The sequence below is a fragment of the Vipera ursinii genome (assembly GCF_947247035.1).
Source record: "Vipera ursinii genome assembly, chromosome: 8".
NCBI classification, from domain to species: domain Eukaryota; kingdom Metazoa; phylum Chordata; class Lepidosauria; order Squamata; family Viperidae; genus Vipera; species Vipera ursinii.
This window is the reverse complement of record NC_139519.1, coordinates 2,056,765-2,076,224: the sequence shown is the minus strand read 5'-3', so window position 1 is coordinate 2,076,224 and position 19,460 is coordinate 2,056,765. Positions and strand designations below refer to the sequence as shown.

At 45.8% G+C, this 19,460-nt stretch overlaps 1 protein-coding gene across 1 annotated transcript; it reads right to left on the bottom strand.

Moving 5' to 3' along the window:
* Positions 1–323: 323 nt before the first annotated feature.
* SFTPB (surfactant protein B) lies at positions 324–18,840 on the bottom strand. The gene is made up of 10 exons (XM_083368138.1): positions 18,551–18,840; positions 7,346–7,500; positions 5,796–5,867; positions 4,993–5,118; positions 4,541–4,690; positions 4,181–4,270; positions 2,927–3,110; positions 2,275–2,426; positions 1,246–1,326; positions 324–644 (listed from the first exon to the last, which is right to left on the bottom strand). Exons 1-10 carry the CDS (start codon positions 18,801–18,803, stop codon positions 435–437), a joined length of 1,473 nt encoding a protein of 490 aa, XP_083224264.1. The 5' UTR covers positions 18,804–18,840; the 3' UTR covers positions 324–434.
* Between the last annotated feature and the right edge of the window lie 620 nt (positions 18,841–19,460).

Here is a 19,460-nt window from a genome sequence, read left to right as displayed (position 1 = left end):
GCCTCAAGAATTCTCTGATAAAAGTAAGGTATGGACAGTCTTCAATCCCAGGATTTGTCTTGTACTGTATCACATGTATCTATAAATGCAAACTTAGCTTGCACAAGGAAAACACTTTGTCAGTGTGCTCTGCAGGTTAATTTTAATAGTTGAGAATATTTTCTTCATCAGTACTCAAGGTGAGAGAAGCAGAGCTGTCCTGCCTTAAGTAGGGCCCTCCTTGCTCGTTTACAACCATGCGTGATTCTGGCAATGCTGTACAGCCTAGAAGAGGATGGGAGAGCGAGAAATTAGATCCTGGTCCCAAACAAGGGATCCCCATCCTTGTGACCCCCTGCAACTTTCTGGGATGAGCCGAGGAGGAGGAGGGTCATAGCTCCTAAATTAATTAGAGATCCATCCTTTTGGGTTTACACTGGTTCCCAATTGTGTCCTCATTGAATTGCTAGGACTAAAACAGCCCCGCCAAGCTGGCAGCCGCTGGCAGTGCAGACTGGCCAGGTCTGAGGGACGCCTGAGAAGGAAGGCCCAGTCCTCACCTGGCATTGCTTGGCTGCACTCAGGCTGGAGCACCAGTAAGTGGGTCCCTGGGCACAGGGAGCGGCGCTTGGCAAAAGCTGCTCGCCTCTGCAGGCCCCCAGTTCCTGTGGAGGGACAAGAGGAAACAGAGGCCCTGTTTGGGTAAGTGGATAGGAGGACCGCCTCTTCTTCCCTCATCACAAGAGGAAGGGGGGACAGTCTGACTTCACTGGCCAACCCTTCTCGTGAAGTCCAGGTGTCCACACTACCCCTTAGACTGACCCATTTGCAGGCAGCTCTCTGCAAGTGGGTCAGTTCTGCTTCATTAATCTGGAGAAGCAGAAAAGAGAGCAGTAGCGCTCAGAGTAAATGCCTGTTTCTTTTAAAACCTGGAAAAACAGATCCCCATAATAGCAATGCTTGCAAGATCCCTTTTAACCAGAACAGACCGGCCTTTATCCCTTTCATGCTTGGCTTCTTTTTCCTCACGTATTCAACAAAGATTCAACAAAGATTCAACAAAGTCTTTCCAAATACGCCTCTTGTATCTGCCCTTTTCCTCTCTCTTTGCTCCCCCAGTCCAGATTATGTGGCTTGGATTGTAAACACCTGTGTCTTCCCGAGGTGCATGGCCTGTGTTTTGTCTCCAATTGTTCCACTCTTAGGATTAGTCAGAACGGCGCACATCAGTTGACTGTGCTTGAAAAGTTTCTGAGCTCTTCCTACCTGGCAGGTAGTTTGGGAGTCCCATGGCTTCATCAATAGTGCAGACAGCTTTGGCTGGTGCTGATAAATGAAGTGGTTGCACTGTGGAGAGACAGAAACATAGCTTCTGGGCCACCGGAATGCACATCCCCAAACCCCCAACCTCAGCAGGGGGACTGCAGGCGAAAGGGATAAGGACCAAGGCCAAAGAATGGCCCTCTCCGGATGGTCTGAATATCTTCCTGAATTTTTAAGAACTTTTCCAAAACATTGGAAGCTCTGCCATTGCAGAAGGTATTGAGGATCTGTGAAGGAAATATCTCTGAAATGACCCAACGGGCCATGGATTGTCTAGACATTAAAATAATGTTTATTTTGATTAAAATAAACACCGGAGACTTACTAGTATGTTTTACCTCAAGCCACCCCGTTCCCCTCCCCAGTTGCTGTGGCGGACTGGGTGAGCAGGAGCTGGAGCAAATAATGGGAGCTCACCCTGTCACAGGGCACTTGGCTCTCAAACCGGCTGCCAGCTTTCCAGCTGAGAAGCTCAGCATCTTTAACCAACCGAGTCACCACACCCACTATGTCTGTATATGCATTAAATTTAACTATTTAGGATTTTTTTTCCTGTGTCACATTTCTCAATTAACTACATTAAACATGAATAAGATGCACAATTTCCTTGCAGACTGATAGATTTAAACCTTATCCTGGTGAAGGTAGTATCCACATATGATATGTTGCTGAAATTCTTCTGTTTTGAAAATATTTTCAAAAAACAGTATATTGTTACAGTTCTGAAAATATTTTTGAAAAAGACGCAGCTATCATTAAAAATGGAGGTTCTGGTTTTTATGCAGACCTAGTGACTAACAGCAGAGTATTAGTGATTTGGGGACACCTTGCCTTAGCATAAACTAAGTCCCATGTGCTATTCAGTATCCCATCATGTCTGCCTGTGTCACATCTACAAAAAGTAGCATTCTGCTCTCCCAGGACAGCTGGAATGCTTAGAGCACAGCCGCATCCCTGCCCCAGGATCCTCACCTGAGGCCAGAAAGAAAAGGAACGGCTGCAGGCTGTGGACAAGGCTGCCTGCACTGCCCTCCTGGTGCGATTTGCTCTTAGCGATGCCTTCACTTGGTCACTGATCATAAGACACGTCTGACATCCCTCGGCTGTAGCCGGCAACAGTATGTCTGCAGAGGAGAAGCACAAAGCGCTGCTGAAATTAGATGGGGGGAGGGGGCACCCCAAGGAAGCCCTTTTCAGCCTCTGCTTTCCCTGGAGGGGTATTGACTGTAGCAGCAAGTCCTCAAAACTGTCTCCTGCGTGAGAGTTCTTCCGCAGCCAAAAACAGACTTCATGGGAACAGACCTCAAAGAATGTCAGGATGTTCTAGCATTGGCCGCCTAGCATGTCTTCATTTTGATACTGAGGACTGCCGTTGCTGGAGACCAGTGAATCTTTCTCGTGCCATTAAAATATTGACAGCATCTCCCTTTTGAACAGCCTTCCCTTGCTGGAGACACAGCGTGTGTCCCCCTCTCCTCCCACCCTGTGTTTGGCCACAGCCTCTTCTGCACTGGAGTTGACCTATTCTATTCCCCACATGCCCGTTGCTTCTTGGTCACCTGGTGTGTCATTACCTGGCCTGGGAAAAAGAGAAAAGGAAAGAGCCTCGTAGAGACTTTTGTACCTGGACCACAGTTTTCCTCTGAGGCACACATGAACATCATTCCACAGATCAGGCGTGGCCCCAGCTTGCTCACAATTGTGTCCACAATGATCACCGTATATTTCTCCATCAGACACTGGCACATGCCAGCCACAACAGCTGGCAGAATGTAGCAGAGTTTGGAGAAGGCTTTGCCTATAGCGGCCTGAGGAAAGATGGTTACATGAACATCTCCCTTTCAAGAAATCTGGTGGGGCTTAATTGAAAGCTTCTAAACTCTAGGAGAAAGAGATTCTAGAGATATTACCCAACTTCTTCACAATGTTTGTTCATGGAATGAACAAAGTTTTATCATAAAATGTATGAATTACCTCCTGAGCTGCATAAATAGAATCCCCAAATAGAGAATTTCTGCTTGGCTTCCCCAGGGGCTGAGAGACATTGTGATGGCACTCCTTCCTCTGAGGGGACTTTTAGCTCTGCTACTGACCACTGTCTCCCTCCTCCCACCTCTTTTCCAACCCTCTTTAGTTTCACCTAGTGGTTAAGGCAAGAGAGTTCAAGTCCCACCTTAGCCATGAAAGTCAGCTGGATGACTCTCTCAGCCCAGCCCACCTCAGCAGGGTGGTTGTTGTGGGGAAAGTAGGAGGAGGGAGAAGGATTAGATGTAAACATAATAAAGGCAGGATATAAACAAACAAATAAAATGACTTAAGCTCTTGACCACTGCAAGCAATTCATGGTGAGTTGTGCAAAGTACACTTCCTGTGATGTGCTCTGAATTTTCTTTGCATTAGATCCCTCCGACTCAAGCTCAGCTGCTAAGAGGCAACAAGACAGGATAAGAAAGCTGGAAGGGACCTTGTGGGTCTTCTAGTCCAACCCCCTACTCAGGCAGGAGGCCCTAGACCATTCCGGACAAATGGCTATCCAGTCTCTTCCTGAAAACCTCCAGTTTCAGAGCAGGACAGTTGCTTTAGTTATACAGGTCAGGAACAGCCTCGCTGGCTCTCTAGACCAAAAGCAGATCCTACAAAGAGGACCTCTTCCCTTATCCAGGGACCACACCACCCCTGTTTGATTTGCCCTTACAAAAAAGCCACCGCAGCCATTCATGTCCGTATAGACAACGTTCATGAACCCACCGCTCCGATTAGTCCCTTTCCCTGCAGGCTCTGTGAGCGTCAATACACACCCTCCACCCCTGGTGCTGAATTTTGCAGCCGATTGCTCAAGGGTGCAGCCGCTAACGAGGCGGACCCGGTGATGCCGTACCTTGGGGATGACAGACTCAGCCTTGCCAATAAACGTCCTGCACAACCAGCAGAGAGGCAGGGGGATGGGCAGCAGTTCCCGGGGGGCCTCCTAGCAAAAGAAGAGCCTGTTACTCCCAGTTCCTCACCACATAGACCCCATGGTGGAACCCAGATCCTCTCACCTGCCTCTTGGTCTTCGTAAAGGTTTTAAAAGACATTTGGAGTGTGGAAGACAAAGGTGCTTGAGGAGTAGAAGGGCATCTTGCCCTTCCCCTTTTCCAGGCCTCCCCTCCCCCTCCCCCTCCGCTACATTGCTGAGAAAGGAGGGGTTCCACAAGCCCTTACCGTGGAGCTGTGGGCACTCTGAAGCTGCCTTTACCTGAGTGTGGCCACTGGGCAGGATGGGTGTCTGGCCTTGCAGCTGTGGAAGGAGCTGCTCTAGCCCTGTGAGCAGCTGCATCAAGCCATCCTTGCTTCCTGGAAGGTCAGCTGGACAGGCACCCAACCGGGCACAAATGACGTGGGGGTCCTGATGGGGAGAAAGAGCATGACCTATGTAGTGGCCAGCAGAGGCAGAACCTAGAGGAGGTCCCTTTCATAAGCTCCACTGGATTCAGGAGCGGTGCAAAGGTCTTGTGCAGAAAGCCTTCCCAGGGCAGCCCAAGTGGCTGTTGGATGCTGCCCAGCCATTCCGGGAACTCCCAACCTAATCCGTACATATCTTGAGATACGCCATCCATCCTCCCCAGCTCAGAGACTGTTTTCCCGGTGAGATTGGAAGAAGAGGTTGTGATGAAGACATCTCCCCATTCATAGGAAGTAACTACTTACAAACTGTTCCTCCAGGCTGGCAATTAAACGAGCATAGTAGTCCTTTACCAAGGCCTGGCACTGTGGGATAAGTGTTTGAAGTGGCAAATTGGTACATTCATGCTCTAAATACTTCTGGAGAGTTTTCTGTTGAGAGATGATTATATGAAGAGGATTACGCAAGATGGGTTGGGACAAGACGGCCTTCCACTTCAGCTGGGAGCTGCTCAGACCACTTGGCCCTGCCCACAGCCTCAAAGTTAGAAAAACATCCATGCAACGGAATAGCAGAATAACGACAGAGCTGGAAGGGAAGTCTTCTACTCCAATCTCCTGCTCAAGCAGGAGGCTCTATACTATTCTAGACAAAGGGCTGCTCAACACCCATATCTTCTGGAGTCTGTGACAAATTGCCACGGCCAACTCGCCACGGCCAATTCATTGCCAGACAACTTGCCACAGCCAGCTCGCTTCAGGACAATTCGCTGTGGGACAAGAATTACACTAATATCAAAGAAATAGTGGAACAGAATCATTAAAGAAAGGATGCAAAAGGACGGACAAAATCAAATGTGAATTGCAAAAATTAAAATATTTTTTATTTATTTTAAATAATTAAATAGAATTATTAAATTGTCCCACAGTAAGTTGTCCCACAGTGGGCTGGCTGTGGCAAGTTGTCCCATTCTGTAACTTCTGGAGGAAAGAAGAACAAATAAACTGCACATCTGAGTTTGGAAAAACTTAAGAAGAATAGCAGGCACTCAAATAATGTTGTTAGATTCTACTCTGAGAGCTGGTAAATTAATGAATTGCTTTGTTACCTTAAAGGTTGATTCCTTGGCCATGCGCACAAGGATGGAGATAAGTTGTTTGCAGTCTGCACACATGTCCTCCTGGAAGAAAAGATAATTCACCCTCTGAGAACCTCTTCCACAAAGCCTTCACTCACCCATCCCGAAGTATTTCCTCTTCTCTAGGCTTCAGCGTGTTGACTTCTGAGCCCTGGCAGTCAAGGGGTCCACAGATACCTTTATTCATTTGAGGTAATCCAGTTAAGAACCACCAACCATAGAGTTATTGTAAGATTCCATTAGCAGAATCTTTCAAGACCGAGACTATTGCTGCCCTCCTCTCTTTTTAGTCTCTGAAAAATTAGGGAGGATCCCTTCAGGATGGGTCTCGTGCCCCCCCCCCACCTCTGGACAGAGCTGCCTTGCATCAGACCATGGCTGCAGATCTTCCGCCAGTCTCCCATGGTCCTTCCTACATATTGATGGCAACAGCAGAAGGAGGGAGGAGCTCTTTGATTAATGTTTTCAGTAACTAGACATTTCTTTGAGTAACATTACTAGATGTCTTCGAAGTAACAAACAAGCTCACCGTGAGGAATGTAAAGTCTGATAAGAACTGGTTCAAATTGCCAAGAACAAGGAATCTCCTTTATTGTATATAGACTTGAAGTGTAGTAACTTGCAAATTCATTATAATGTGGGAAATACGCCTCCTCAATACGAGGATGAGCCTTAACAAGATCATACTAAGAATATTAAGGCATACTATGAAATGTCACATGCTACCTACTAAAGCTATTGACCATTCATGCTACATCACTGATGGGTCAAATGATATCATGTGTTCTGTACCAGCCTGCTACCGGCCCTGCAGAAAAGGCAGGGACAACCCCTTTTACAAGAAGGCAAGAGGCTGGAACTAAGCCTGCCAAATTTATTAACATAAAAACATAAACAGAGCAAACAGAGCAAAGAGAGCAAACACGAACCATGAAACAGGAGCTATTCAAATGGTTGCCTTCAGCAAACCAGTCCTCCCACGCATTCCCCTTTTATACAGTTCAGGGCGTGGCTTCTCTCTGCCTCCTTCCGAGGTGCCCCATTGCCTTCCTCTGTTTACTCCTGATTGACTGCCTCCTGCGTCGGGCGTCTTTGAACAGGGCCAGCTGTGGGTCATCTTCATCCACGCTGTCAGGCTCACACAGCTGGGTCTGCATCATAACCAGGTGGGAGGGGCCTGGCTGAGGGCTCTCTTCAGCAAGGTCTCCAACACCCTCAGCAACCTCTCCAACACCCCCCTCCTCCTCCTCTGAATCGTCCGACCCAACTGCCGAACCCACAGGCTGACCCTGAATCACAACATCATGCAGTGAAAGAACTCATTACAAACCCAACTATTTGAACTGAATATAAAGCGATTCTCCATCTTTCCTCTTTTGGGTGAAGTGACTCTCTTTACTTGTTTACATAACAAATACGTTTTTGTCTGCATTTCCGGCTCAGGTGCCATTTGGGCAAAGGCCCACTGGGCTAGCAGATCTGCTGATATTTATGGCTAACAGTAACATCACAATACCTACATTGCTGATTCTGTTCCAGAGACTCTCATTGCTGGCTTGATTCCACCCAGTCTGGACACAGTGATCCAAAGCACCACACTTGATAGCTGCTATTAAGTTGCTGCACCAGTACGCTGCCCCCTTGGCACATTCATTCTGGATCTTGCTGGTTAGGACTGGAAAGGGAAGGAGAAGGTCAGGTTGTTACTGGTTGTATGCAGTGAGGACAGAAAAAACAGAATGCATTAAAAACCATTTTAGCCTGCCCTTCTGTTCAGGGCAAATATATATTCTTTACATAACACTTCTCTAAAATAGGTTAAGTATAAAGATGTTGATTGGCTCAAGGTTGTCCAGTTCATTTCATAGGAGACTAAGCTGTTACACTTGAGTCATTTCCCACCAATGAGGTATAGCATTTGTTCGTGTCTTTCTGCTGTGGCTTGCCAAAATAGTACTGCAGTTGGTCCTCAAAATACGGCCAAAATTGGCACCACTGTCCATTGCTAAGCATTACAGTCATAAAGCAGGACACCACGTGACCACACTGGTTAGCAAAGGCAATTCCATCAGCCCCAGTTGCCACTGTGACTTCAGGCAGGGAGGCCATTAAGTGGAAGTGAAGGGAGTCCCAGGTAAGGAGTGCAGGGATGCTACAGGGGGGGGGGGGCGGGGGGGGGAGATCCCGACAGTCCCTGCACAGGCTGCATGAATTGGGGAAGGTGCTGCAGGAGGGCAAAAGCCCAGGGAGGTTGGGAAAGAACATGCTGTGACTTCACATGCTCACTGAGCAAATAAGTAAGTCAAAGACTACATGGTGTAAATAGAGGTTATGTTTATGTTAGTGATGGCAAAAATCATTTTTTTGGTGGAAAAGCAAGGGTATCAGCCTGGCAACTAAATGCAGAATAGTCCATTTTCCTTTTATATTGACCCAAATACATTCGAGATGGTTTTCATCATTGTTGTGCTCTATTTCTGTAGAGATGTAGTTATTTCTTATATAAATAGTGCAACTCCTCCTCCTCTTTTGTTTGGTCTGTTTCTTTTAAACAATTTAAATTCCTCTAGCTGCGTTTTCCATTTATGGGTTTCATCCCAACAAGTTTCTGTAATGGCAACAATATCATACCTGCCTTCATGTACTTGGAATTAAAGATGGCCCTGTTTGTTTCTTGTACTTTGAGCATTGGTGTATAGGCATTTAAGTCCTTTTTGATGACCCTGTGTTTGCTTTCCACACCACCTGTTTTGTTCTTACCACTTGTTTGATTGCCCTGAGGTCTGTGAGTAGAATTAGCTTTCAATACTTTGTCTCCCTCCCCCTCCAATTTTTGTTTAAAGTTCTTCAGATAAGGTGAGCCAGCTAGTTTCCAAAGACGTTCTTCCTGGTTCTTCTGAGGTGTAACCCATCCCCTGCCAAGGGCTCTCCCATGCAGGCATTGTGGCCATGGTCTAAGACTCCAAAGTTCTCTCGATGGCACCATCCCGAGCCAGGGATTTGCTTCCATGGTTCTTCATTCCTTCATTGGATGCCTACCTTTCATGGAGAGTCTAGGAGAAAACAAACACCTGTACCCTCATCTCTTTGGCTTCCATGCCTAGCTACTTGCAGTCTCTTGATATTGTTGTCAGTGACTTTGTCGTATCATTTGTCCCCACATAAAAGAGGAGAAAGGGATAATAATCTGTGAGGTTAATTATTTTGTAAGCCCTTTAATTATCTCTTTGATAATTGCTCCTCGGAGACAGCTACCCACCCTAGTCTGATTGTCTGTTCTACAAGTCGCTGGTTTAGTTCCCTTGAGCAATGAATCACATGCCTTTTTTTCTTTTGCTTCCTGATTACTTTGGGATCTATCTTATAGGTTTTGGGCTGCTAATTAGGAAAATAATTTGTCACAACCTATCACATACTGTTTTATAGAAATATTCTGTTTTGGCACTGTACATGTTGGTTGTGCTGCATACATGAAAGAAACATATAAAAACATGGAACAGTCCAGTACACCAAGTACAACTGGAATATCTGTGGACATCTAAAAGTAATGGCTCTGCTGCTTGAAATGCAACTCGGATATATGGAAGAAGGTCACATTACATTAAAAATAAATTGCCTCTATAATAGAATTTGGTTCCAGGACAGAACAAGGTGGCACTTTAACCGCTTGTTGAACTGATAAAGATATTTTTGCCTTTGCTTCACATAAAACTCTGACTAATGAAAATTTTTGGGACAGTGATGAACAAGGAAGTTAAAGGTTTTCATTATTTGAGATAGTATAGGTTCTCCTGCCTGAGCAGAGGGCTGGACTAGAAGACTTCCAAGGTCCCTTCCAGCTCTATTCTATTCTAAGATACATGTTTCCAAGAATAACTCATGCCAAGATTAAGGAAGACATTTTTGTTGGTCCGCAGAACTGATATGCCATCAATGACAAGCAGTTTGAAGATCTTTTAGTGGGGTCAGAGAAATTGTCTGGAAAGAATTCAAGGATGTTGTTGAGGATTTTCTTGGTAACTACAGAGCACCAAACTACACTTAGCTGGTTGACAGACTTCTTACAGTATACAAGACCACAAAATGCAACAGGTTCATTTTCTGCATTCATGCTATTTTCCTGAAAGTCTAAGTACAGTTAATGATGAACATGGTGAAATTTTTTATCAGGATTTTATCGGGGCAACTGGAATCCACTGATGCTGGCTGACTATTTCGGACACTGCAGCAAGATGTGTTGGACACTGAGTACAAACAAAGCCCAGCAACAAGACATTCGTAGCTCTGTTCAGCTGATGCAGCATGTCATAAACATTATGTGATTCAATACATTCTAGTCATTAAAAGTTGGTTTCATAAATCTCAATGTTCATAGGTGATACAGTAGTTCTGAAATTATGTTTGTGTTCAGTTTGAAACGGTCTATCATAACCACCAAATGTTTTTAAGGAAGCAAAGCTTTTGAAAAAAATGGTTGTATGTAATGTTCCCACTCAAATTGTTTGCTCAGGTTAGCTCAATATTTAAAATACAAACCAACTGGCAGCCAAAAACACCAAGTTGACTTACGGTTATTTATTTGAAGTGTATAAATGCAAATGCAGTGTGCTGTAGCTGCCAAAAAGCCCATGTAATTCTAGGCTGCATCAACCGAAGAACAGAATGAAGATCACGTGAAGTACCACTATATACTGCTTTGGTAAAACTACACTTGGAATACTGTGTCCCGTTCTGGTTACTATGATACAGAAAAGATGTTGAGACTCTAGGCAATGGTGGAAACTAATCAAGGAGAGAAGCAACCTAGAACTAAGGAGAAATGTCCTAACAGTTAGAACAATTAATCATTGGAACAGCTTGCCTCCAGACATTGTGGGTGGTTCATCCCTGAAGGTTTTTAAGAAAAGATTGGACAGCCAATTGTCCAAAATGGTTTAGGATCTCCTGCTTGTGCAGGGGGTTGGACTAGAAGGTCCCTTCCAACTTTGTTATTCTGCTAAGGAATCTCTGATGTGCTGCTCGTCTTAAAGTTCAGGGTGAACCATGTTAAGACAGTGGAGGGAAGGCACTCTGCTTAGAAAGTTAGGTTCAGAATGTCAGAATCTCTCCAATTCAGACTGTAGTTTGTCTAGTCCAACACAGTCCCTAGATCTGAATGAAATTGAGAAAAATAGCTTTGTTTTCCATGGTCTAGTGCAGGATTTTTCAACTGGTGGTACGCATACCACCTGTGGTACTTTGCTATGTGGCAGGTGGTAGGTGACTGTCCTAGAGAAGTGTAGTGGGGGAGGGGAACGAGCAAAACCGACCCAAGCCTGAGGGAGAGGCAGCTGCAGATGCAGGACTGTCTGGGCTTAGCAGAAGCCCCAGGAGCCGGCAGGGCTCCATCTGATTGGCTTCAGCTGATTGACGCTTGCTAAGTGGAGCTGGAGGTGAATTGAAGAAAAGGGGGGGAGGAGAGGCGAGGCTATAAAAGGAGGTGGTTTGGATGGGAAAGGGAAAAAAAGGCAACAGGGAAAGAGGATTCAGCAGTCAGGAAAGAAACAGGGACAGTGAAGAAGCAGCAGCTGTTGCTGGAAGAAAAGGTCCCCTGGTTTGTTTTCTCCAGCCAGGAGAATGCAATCAGTGCTGATGAAAATGAAAAGCTGGGAGACGAGCATGTTGGAGAGGAGGTGGATTTATTTAGTTCTGGATCAGCTGGCAGTTTGATTGGGTTACCATAAGGATTTTTGTACAGTTTTTACAGCGTTTTGTAATTCAGAGGCTCCTTTGTGTGCTTTGGTTATTGGAATATTTTAGTCTGTATTTTTGGGAAAGATTGAGGGCAATAGAAAAAGGGGACGACAGAGAATGAGGTGGCTGGATGGAGTCACTGAAGCAGTAGGCGTGAGCTTAAATGGACTCCAGAAGATGGTAGAGGACAGGAAGGCCTGGAGGAACGTTGTCCATGGGGTCGCGATGGGTAGGACATGATTTCGCAACTAACAACAAAAGTCTGTATTTTAGGCTAGCAATGAATCCAAAGTATTGACTTAGGTTTAATCCCTTTAAACAAAAGTAATTAGTTTTACCCCTTATCTTGAGTCTGTCTGTGGCTTTTAGAAAGTTTTCTTTTCTTTTCTTTATTTATATTCATTTTTATGAATAGAAAGTTTTCTTTGAAGGTAAAAAGGCTAAATTTAAAGTTAAAGCTTTTCGCAATTGCTGGAGCCTTTCAGTCTTGAATTGCAACATTGTGACACGTGACACCTGAGGCAGCTTAAAGAAAAAAACCAGAGTTTATGTGTTTCTTTATTTTGTGAGCTTTTCTTGATTTGCACTTGATTCCTGTGTCTTTAAGGATACAGAGAAGGGATCTGGGGTGCATTCTTACTACACTGTGGAAGGAATGCTCAGAAGGGAAAGAGGAAGAAGGGCTGACCAGCTAGCTCAGGGGTATACAAACTCAATTCCCAGAATTCCTCAACCAGCTATGATTGCTGAGGAATTCTGGGAGTTGAAGTCCACAAGTCTTAAAAGTGCCAAGTTTGAAGATTCCTGAGCTAGCTGGTACTGGTGCATATTAATAAACATGGATAAATTCATCATACACTTGTCAGTGCAAAGGGAAAGTGATTCAGCAAAGGAACAGCCACTGAAGAAATTAAAACTGGTACTTTTTTCCTTTCTTTCTGCAGTTTGTAATATTTTATTAGATTATAGAATAAAATACAAAAAAATAGTAGGACACAGTGGGGAGGAAAAAGGGGGAAAAAGTGAGAGGGAGAAGGAAAAAAGAACAGACTTCCCTTGTTGCAGTAGAAGGAAGCATTAACATTGAACCTCAACTTTTAACTTTTCCATAATATTATAAACTAGCCATTTCTATAACAACAGATGAGTCTAATCAGTAAATCCCCAAATCCCCCCTCCTTTTTTTAGTCATCAAATTTTTGACACCTTGCTAAGCACTGGTGCTACTCAAATACTGTCATATCATAAAAGTGGTACAATGTGTGAAAAAGTTGAAAGGCCCTGATCTAGAAAACCTGATGGCTGCTGGGTAAAATGGTGAAGGCAAAAGCTGGTGATGGAGAGGAGGCAGGAAGCATCCCGTTATCTTTGGCCAGAAATGGGCCAAATTGCTATGGGCTCTGGAGGCCCTTCTGCCTTTCCCCTGGCTGGCCTCTTGGGGTGTGTCAGAAGTCAGAAAATCATCCAATTGCTCTCCTGAATTAAGTCTTCTACTGAAGGGTCACGGATTAGAAAATGTTGGGGGTAATTTAAAACAAACGTCACTCACCCCACTGCCTCTCAATCTTTCCTGAGGCCCATCAGGGTATCCTGATTAATTACACACACACACACACACCCCGCCCCTGTATTGCTTTGTAAGTAACTCAAGGCAGGAACATAGCCCCCTTCCTCCTCCTCCTGTTTCCCCACCCCAACAGCCCCTTTGAGGTGGTCGGCTGGAGAGGGAGGGACGGCCCAAATGTCACCCGGGTGGCTTCAAAGGGCCAGGACTTCCCCAGGCCGAGAAGCCTTTTCCTCCATTTTGGGGTATCTTATTAAGCAGCCTGCCCAGATGGTGGCAGGCCTGTGGGGGGGCTATGGTGGTTCTCCCCACTCAATGCCCCACCCCCGTTACTTACCCAGGCCTCCGGAGAGCAGGCTGAGCAGGAGCAGGGGCCACATGGCGAGCTGTCCGGCATGCATGCCAGGTCTCAGACAGAGCCCTTTTTATTCTTCACTGAGCGAGCAAAGGCAGCCAATGGAGAGGCTGATGGAGAAGCATCACCTGCTTGGCACATCCCAATTCATTCCCAGCCCTGCGGGACTCCCCCAGGAGGGCGGCTGCCAGGCCCTCAAGATTAGGCGTCTTCAGAGGACGTGGGTTTTGCAACTTGGGATGGGCGCTCCCTTTCAGCCCCTGTGCTTCGACAGCAAGGGAGCACATTCACCCCTCAGGAACCTGATGAGGGGAACTGGCAGGTGCTGGCCTGGCTCTCCCTCAGCTGAGCGTGTCGCCCTTGTCCCTTCCCCATGTTGTGGTCTCGGGGGTGTCACACACGCACCTGGTCACTTAGTGCACGTGCCATGGCTCAGCTGGGGCCCCTTGGTAGGAGACCCCCCCCTTTGCCTTTCCACAGAACTGAAAACTTTTATTGAAAACTACCACTGTTCCTCTATTTACATGTAGTCAATGTTATTAATGCAATTTTGTTAAAATAAATGTAATTTTAATAGTGTATTCACTACAATGTAGAAAAAAATAATTTTCTGAAATCCTGCTGCAGTTTCTTTTGTGCCAGTATAGTGTATTCAACGAAAGTATTACTTTTGGGAAGAACAATATCCCAGGAGTTCCTTTTTTGGATTCGCTAGCTGGAAATCTGACATTTGCTAGGGGAATGAGGGGCTCCCAAGGCCCCTCCTGACCAAGGGGAGGCATGGCTGGACCTTCATTTTGTGGGCGATGCACCTCATGAAAGGTCCAGGCTGTCTGGTTGGGGGCCGAGGAGGATCTGCTTCCCCCTCAGGATGGCTTTTTGTGGCAGGATTGATTGCTTTTCGGTCAGGTGGGTGTGTTGGGCCTGGCCTCCCTCTTCATTAAGTAGTGAGGCAACTCTTGAAATGGGCTAAGTCCCCTTGAAGTGGGATGATGCAACTGAGCAAACCACTTCTGAACAGACCAGTTCAAGGAATGAGCGAGGAGAGGGTCCTCCTCGAGAGAAGTGGGGGTACTAGAGGAAGAGAGGCCTTTCTCCTCTCCTCACACATAACCCTCTTCTTTACCTTCCAGATTTTTCTTTTCCAAAATAGTTGTGAAGCAAAAAGAAAAGCAAGACTTCACGCATAGGGATACTCCAGACACAAACAACACAGGAAAAAATGCCAAGGGTGGGGAGAAATTGTGAGACAAAGGCTTAGTTTTTAAGCATTTAGTTACATCAATGTACTTGCATTTAACTGAACAGGTGGTCTTCGGGTTGTGATGGCAATTGGGACTGGGACTGTCCTTGTTAAGTGATACAGTGACTACATTGCTTAGCAAGGCCCAGCACCGGCTACACACAAGTGCAGGGAGGCCAAAGGTTGGGCGGCTCAGTGGGGCATGAGTGCAGGAAGGCCAGCGGGATTTATCACAGTGACTTGTCACCTTTCTTGCTGGTCCCCATTGCTTGTGAGAAGCTGGCAGGGAGGGTCACAAATGGAGATCATGTGAATGCAGGTCACTGCACCCATCAGAAGTGCAAGCCGCTTGCCAAGTACCCGAATCGCAATCACATGAGTGCAGGGGCATTGCAGCAGCCAGGATCCGCCATAAGTACCACTTGCTTAAAGGCGACATAAATTAGATTGCTGAACAAGTGGTTGGTAACGAGGGCCACCTACACTGTGCAGCTCAAGTCACACCTTGTAATTGGCATTCTAAGGATTGCTGAGTTATATGCAACTTGCAATCAATTAAATTTAAAAATCTTTTTCACCGTTTGACTGATTCTTCATCTTTTAAGGGTTTTGAATGAAATTTTTGAAGAAACATCTTCAGGATTCTGCAGAGGAATTCATGGAAGACGTGACGGATAAAATTGCTTGGATCTGTTCACAGTTGGAATCCAAGGGTAGAGCAGGTCCATTAGAGATGCCTGGAGAGTTTGACCTTGTTGGCCCCAAGGAAGTGGACAAGGTCTATTAGTGCAACTATTACATCTGTGTCCCTCCTGGCGAGTGAAAGCTTCCAGGACGGTGACTTCAGGTGGGTCCAGGTAATGATTAACACTTCACTGCAGCTGGGGGGGGGGGTATTCCTGGCACATTTGTCTTGGTCCACCCCCTCTTTAAGAAACCATCCCTGCACCTCCACCCGCCTGAACAATTTTCATCCAGTTTTTTACCTTCCCTTTTTAGGAAAGGTGGAAATGGTCATTATGTGGCAGCTTTAGAGGGTCCTGGGTGAAATGGTTCATATGGACCCCTTTCAGTTGGGCTTCAGGTCCAATTATGGGACAGAAACGGCATTGGTCGTGCTTATAAATGTCAAAGCAGGATGGGGTAATGCATCCAACCTTGCTGCCCTTGACCTCCTTGCAGTTTTTGATACTATTGACCACGATATCCTTTAGTGGACAATCACTTAAAGATGAGCCAGCAGTGTGCTGCAGCCACCAAAAAAGTCAATGCAGTTCTAGGCTGCATTAACAGAGTGATAGTTTCAAGATCACATGAAGTATTAGTACCACTATATACTGCCAAGATCACACTTGGAATACTGTATCCTGTTCTGGTCATCATGATACAATTTTTTTTGAGACTTTAGAAGGAGTTCAGAGAAGAGCAACAAAGATGATTAGAGGTCTGGAGACTAAAACATATAATGAACGATTGCAGGAACTGGAAAAGTCTAGTCTAATGAAGCGAAAGACTAGAAGTGACAGGCTACAACTCTTCCAAAATTTGAGACGCTGTCACAAAGAAGAGGGAGACAACCTATCCATCAAAGCACCAGAGCGCAGGATGAGTTTAGAAGATTATTAAAGAGATATCCAACTTAAAACTATCTCAGGGGCTGCCACAAAGAAGAGGGAGTCAAGCTATTCTCCAAAGCACCAGAAAGCAGGACAAGAAGCAATGGATGGAAACTAGTCAAGGAGAGAAGCAACCTAGAACTAAGGAGAAACTTCCTGACAGTTAGAACAATTAACCGGTGGAACAACCTGCCTCCAGAAGTGGTGAATGCTCCAACACTGGATGTTTTTAAGAAAAGACTGGACAGCCATTTGTCTGAAATGGTATAGGGTTTCCTGCCTTAGCAGGGGGTTGGACTAGATGACCTCCAAGGTCCCTTCCAACTTATTATTATTATTAAAACTAAGGAGAAATTTCCTGGTAGTGAGAACAATTAAGAGCCTTGGTGGAGCAGTGGGCTAATGCCTCAAGTAACACCAGCTGCCTGCAATTAGTGCAGGTTCGCATCCCACCAGGCTCAAGGTTGACTCAGCCTTCCATCCTTCCGAGGTAGGTAAAATGAGGACTCAGATTGTTGGGGGCAATAAGCTGACTTTGTAATAATGCCGCTTGGGGTGTGTGTGAAAGCCCTAATAAGCAGGCATATACATAGAATGAAGGCTACTGCTAAGCTTGTAAGCCGCCCTGAGTCTTCGGAGAAGGGCAGGATATAAATGGAATTAAAATAAAAAATAAAATAAATAAATAATCAGTGGAATGGCTTGCCTCCAGAAGTTGTGGGTGCTTCAGCGCTGGAGACCAACCAGCAGATCTTTCATAGCAGCTGCTGACATTGTCACTTTAGTGGGGGAGGATCCTCACCAAGGATCAAATAATCATTCATAATCACCTGTTTTTTAGCAATTACCATAGCAAAGAAACAGTTGTGGAGATATAAATAATAGGAGGTGGTCACAGTCTGCTACTGAGCCATCTTGTCTCGAAGTCCCACATCAAACAAATCAAGCAAATTTTCCAGAATACATTAAGCCAATTTCTGGAAAACTTACATTACAGGACAGAAGTGACAAAAAGGGGGATATTTCTTGCATTAATCCTTATTTGAGATAATTCTTTGAGGTATCTATTGGTTATTGCAAGATCCAGGAAGCTGATTTAGATAGTCCTTTGGTTCCAACTGGACGTTTTGATTCCTCAGAGAATTTGGGATAAACTCAAAAATATCACTATCATGAGAATTCAAGCTATCTTTCACAGTAAAAACAAACTGAATCTTTTAACACAATTTCTTTCTAGGTGAGTCATGTAATTACTGTGACATGTAAATCAGAATCAGAATAGAGCTGGAAGGGACCTGGAGGTCATCTAGTCCAGGGCTTTTCAACCTTTTCACTGATTGTTCCACTTTTAGGATACGGCAATATTTGAGTACCAGTTGCCTAGCAAGGTATCCAAAACTTGATGACCACTTGAGCTTGGCTTGTCAGCTAGTTAGAAATCCATCTGGTGGTGATGTTGTCTATTCTAGGGCTTTTTAACTGGTGGTACGTGTACCACCTGTGGTACATTGGCACGTGGCAAGTGGTACGTGGCCCAGGGTAGCGGGGGAGGGACCAAGCCAAAGTGACGCAGCGCAGGACTTGCCTTGAGAGAATCCTCAGGAGCTGCAGGATTGGCACTTCCGGCACACCCAGAAGAGAAAGGAGGAGGAGGGGGCAGAGACAGGAGAGGCTATAAAAGGAGGCAGTTGGGGGGGGGGGAGAAAAAATATATATTCAGCCTTGGGAGGAGGAAGAAGAGTCAGCTGGAGCTGCACCGAAGGTAAAAGGAGGAGGAGGGGCGAGAGGACTAAAAACAGGCCAGGTGTGCACACAGGTGGCAGCAACAAACAGGTAAGAAACGCAGCTGGGGAAGGGTTGCGGCATGAGAGTCCTTCCTTCCCTCCCTCTCATTGTCCCTTCCTTCCTTCCTTCCTTTCCTTTTTGTCCCTTCCTTGCCTCCCTCCCTCTGTGCCCAGGAAGGGACAAGGAGAGGGGGACCGGCTGCCAGCGTGGTTGGTGGCTGTGCTGCCAGTGATCATGGCTTGAAAGGCCACTATAAATTGCTGGACAAGAGCCGCACAGCGTTAAGAGCAAAGTGGCAGGAAGATATTCGTAACGAGGGAGAAAAACAGGCATCCCCTGAAAGAGACCACCAAATGGCCCTCACCCTCTTCACACACCTGTGGACTATTGGGGAGGGGATGCTGCGAGCGGCATGAAAGTCCACATTACCTTCACTATGCCGCCCAGACCCCAGCCAGGTTTCGGCAGGCAGCCATGCGATCTTCTCACCACATGGAGCGGCTGGGCAAGGCGAACTGTCAACATGCCGAACCTGCCTGTGCGCGCACAGAGGAGACCGCATGCGCCTCAGCCTTTGCGCATGCACAGACAGGTTCGGCATGTCACTGGTTTGCTTTGCCTGGCCGCTCTGCGTGGTGAGAATACAACCTGAGTGATGACCTGGCCATGCCCCCCCGGCCATTGACTTTGCTTGTCAAAAAGTTGCAAAAGGTGATCACATGACCCTGGGACACTGTGACCGTCATAAGTATGAATCAGTTGCCAAGCATCCGAATGTAAATCACATGACCCTAGGGATGCTGCAAAAGACATGTGAGAAAAATGGTCATAAGTCACTTTTTTCAGTGCCGCTGTAACTTCGAACAGTCACTAAGCGAATTGTTGTAAGTCAAGGGCTACCTGTACTTTATCATTTTTCCCCCTTTTTTTTGGTCAGCAGATTTTTGACACCTTGTTGGGCGACTGGTGATACTTGACTATTGCCATATCCTAAAAGTGGTACAATCAGTGAAAAGGTTGAAAAGCCCTGGTCTATTCCACCTTTTTCTAGCTTATCTAGCAGTAGGTTGTGGTCTATTTTGTCAAATGCCTTATTGAAATCTAACTATACTACGTCCACAGCGTTTCACTGCTCTACTAATTTGGTCACTTTATCAAAGAATGAAATAAGATTGGTTTGGCATGATCTGTTTTTGAGAAACCCGTGCTAGCTACCGGTTATAACTTTGTTTGCTTTTACTCATCCCAGCTTCTGCCAACCTAGCAGTTTGAAAGCACGTAAAAATGCAAGTAGAAAAATAGGGACCACTACGGTGGGAAGGTAACAGTGTTCTGTGCG

What these genes read in the sequence shown, in the direction of transcription:
- SFTPB (XM_083368138.1), bottom strand. Translation starts at nt 18,803, where the DNA reads ATGGCCGGGGGGGCATGGCCAGGTCATCACTCAGGTTGTATTCTCACC. An exon ending in TGCCCAGTGGCCACACTCAG is followed by an intron (nt 4,271 to 4,540) that starts GTAAAGGCAGCT and finishes TTCTTTTGCTAG; the next exon opens with GAGGCCCCCCGGGAACTGCT. An exon ending in CTGAGTCTGTCATCCCCAAG is followed by an intron (nt 3,111 to 4,180) that starts GTACGGCATCAC and finishes ATCTTTCCTCAG; the next exon opens with GCCGCTATAGGCAAAGCCTT.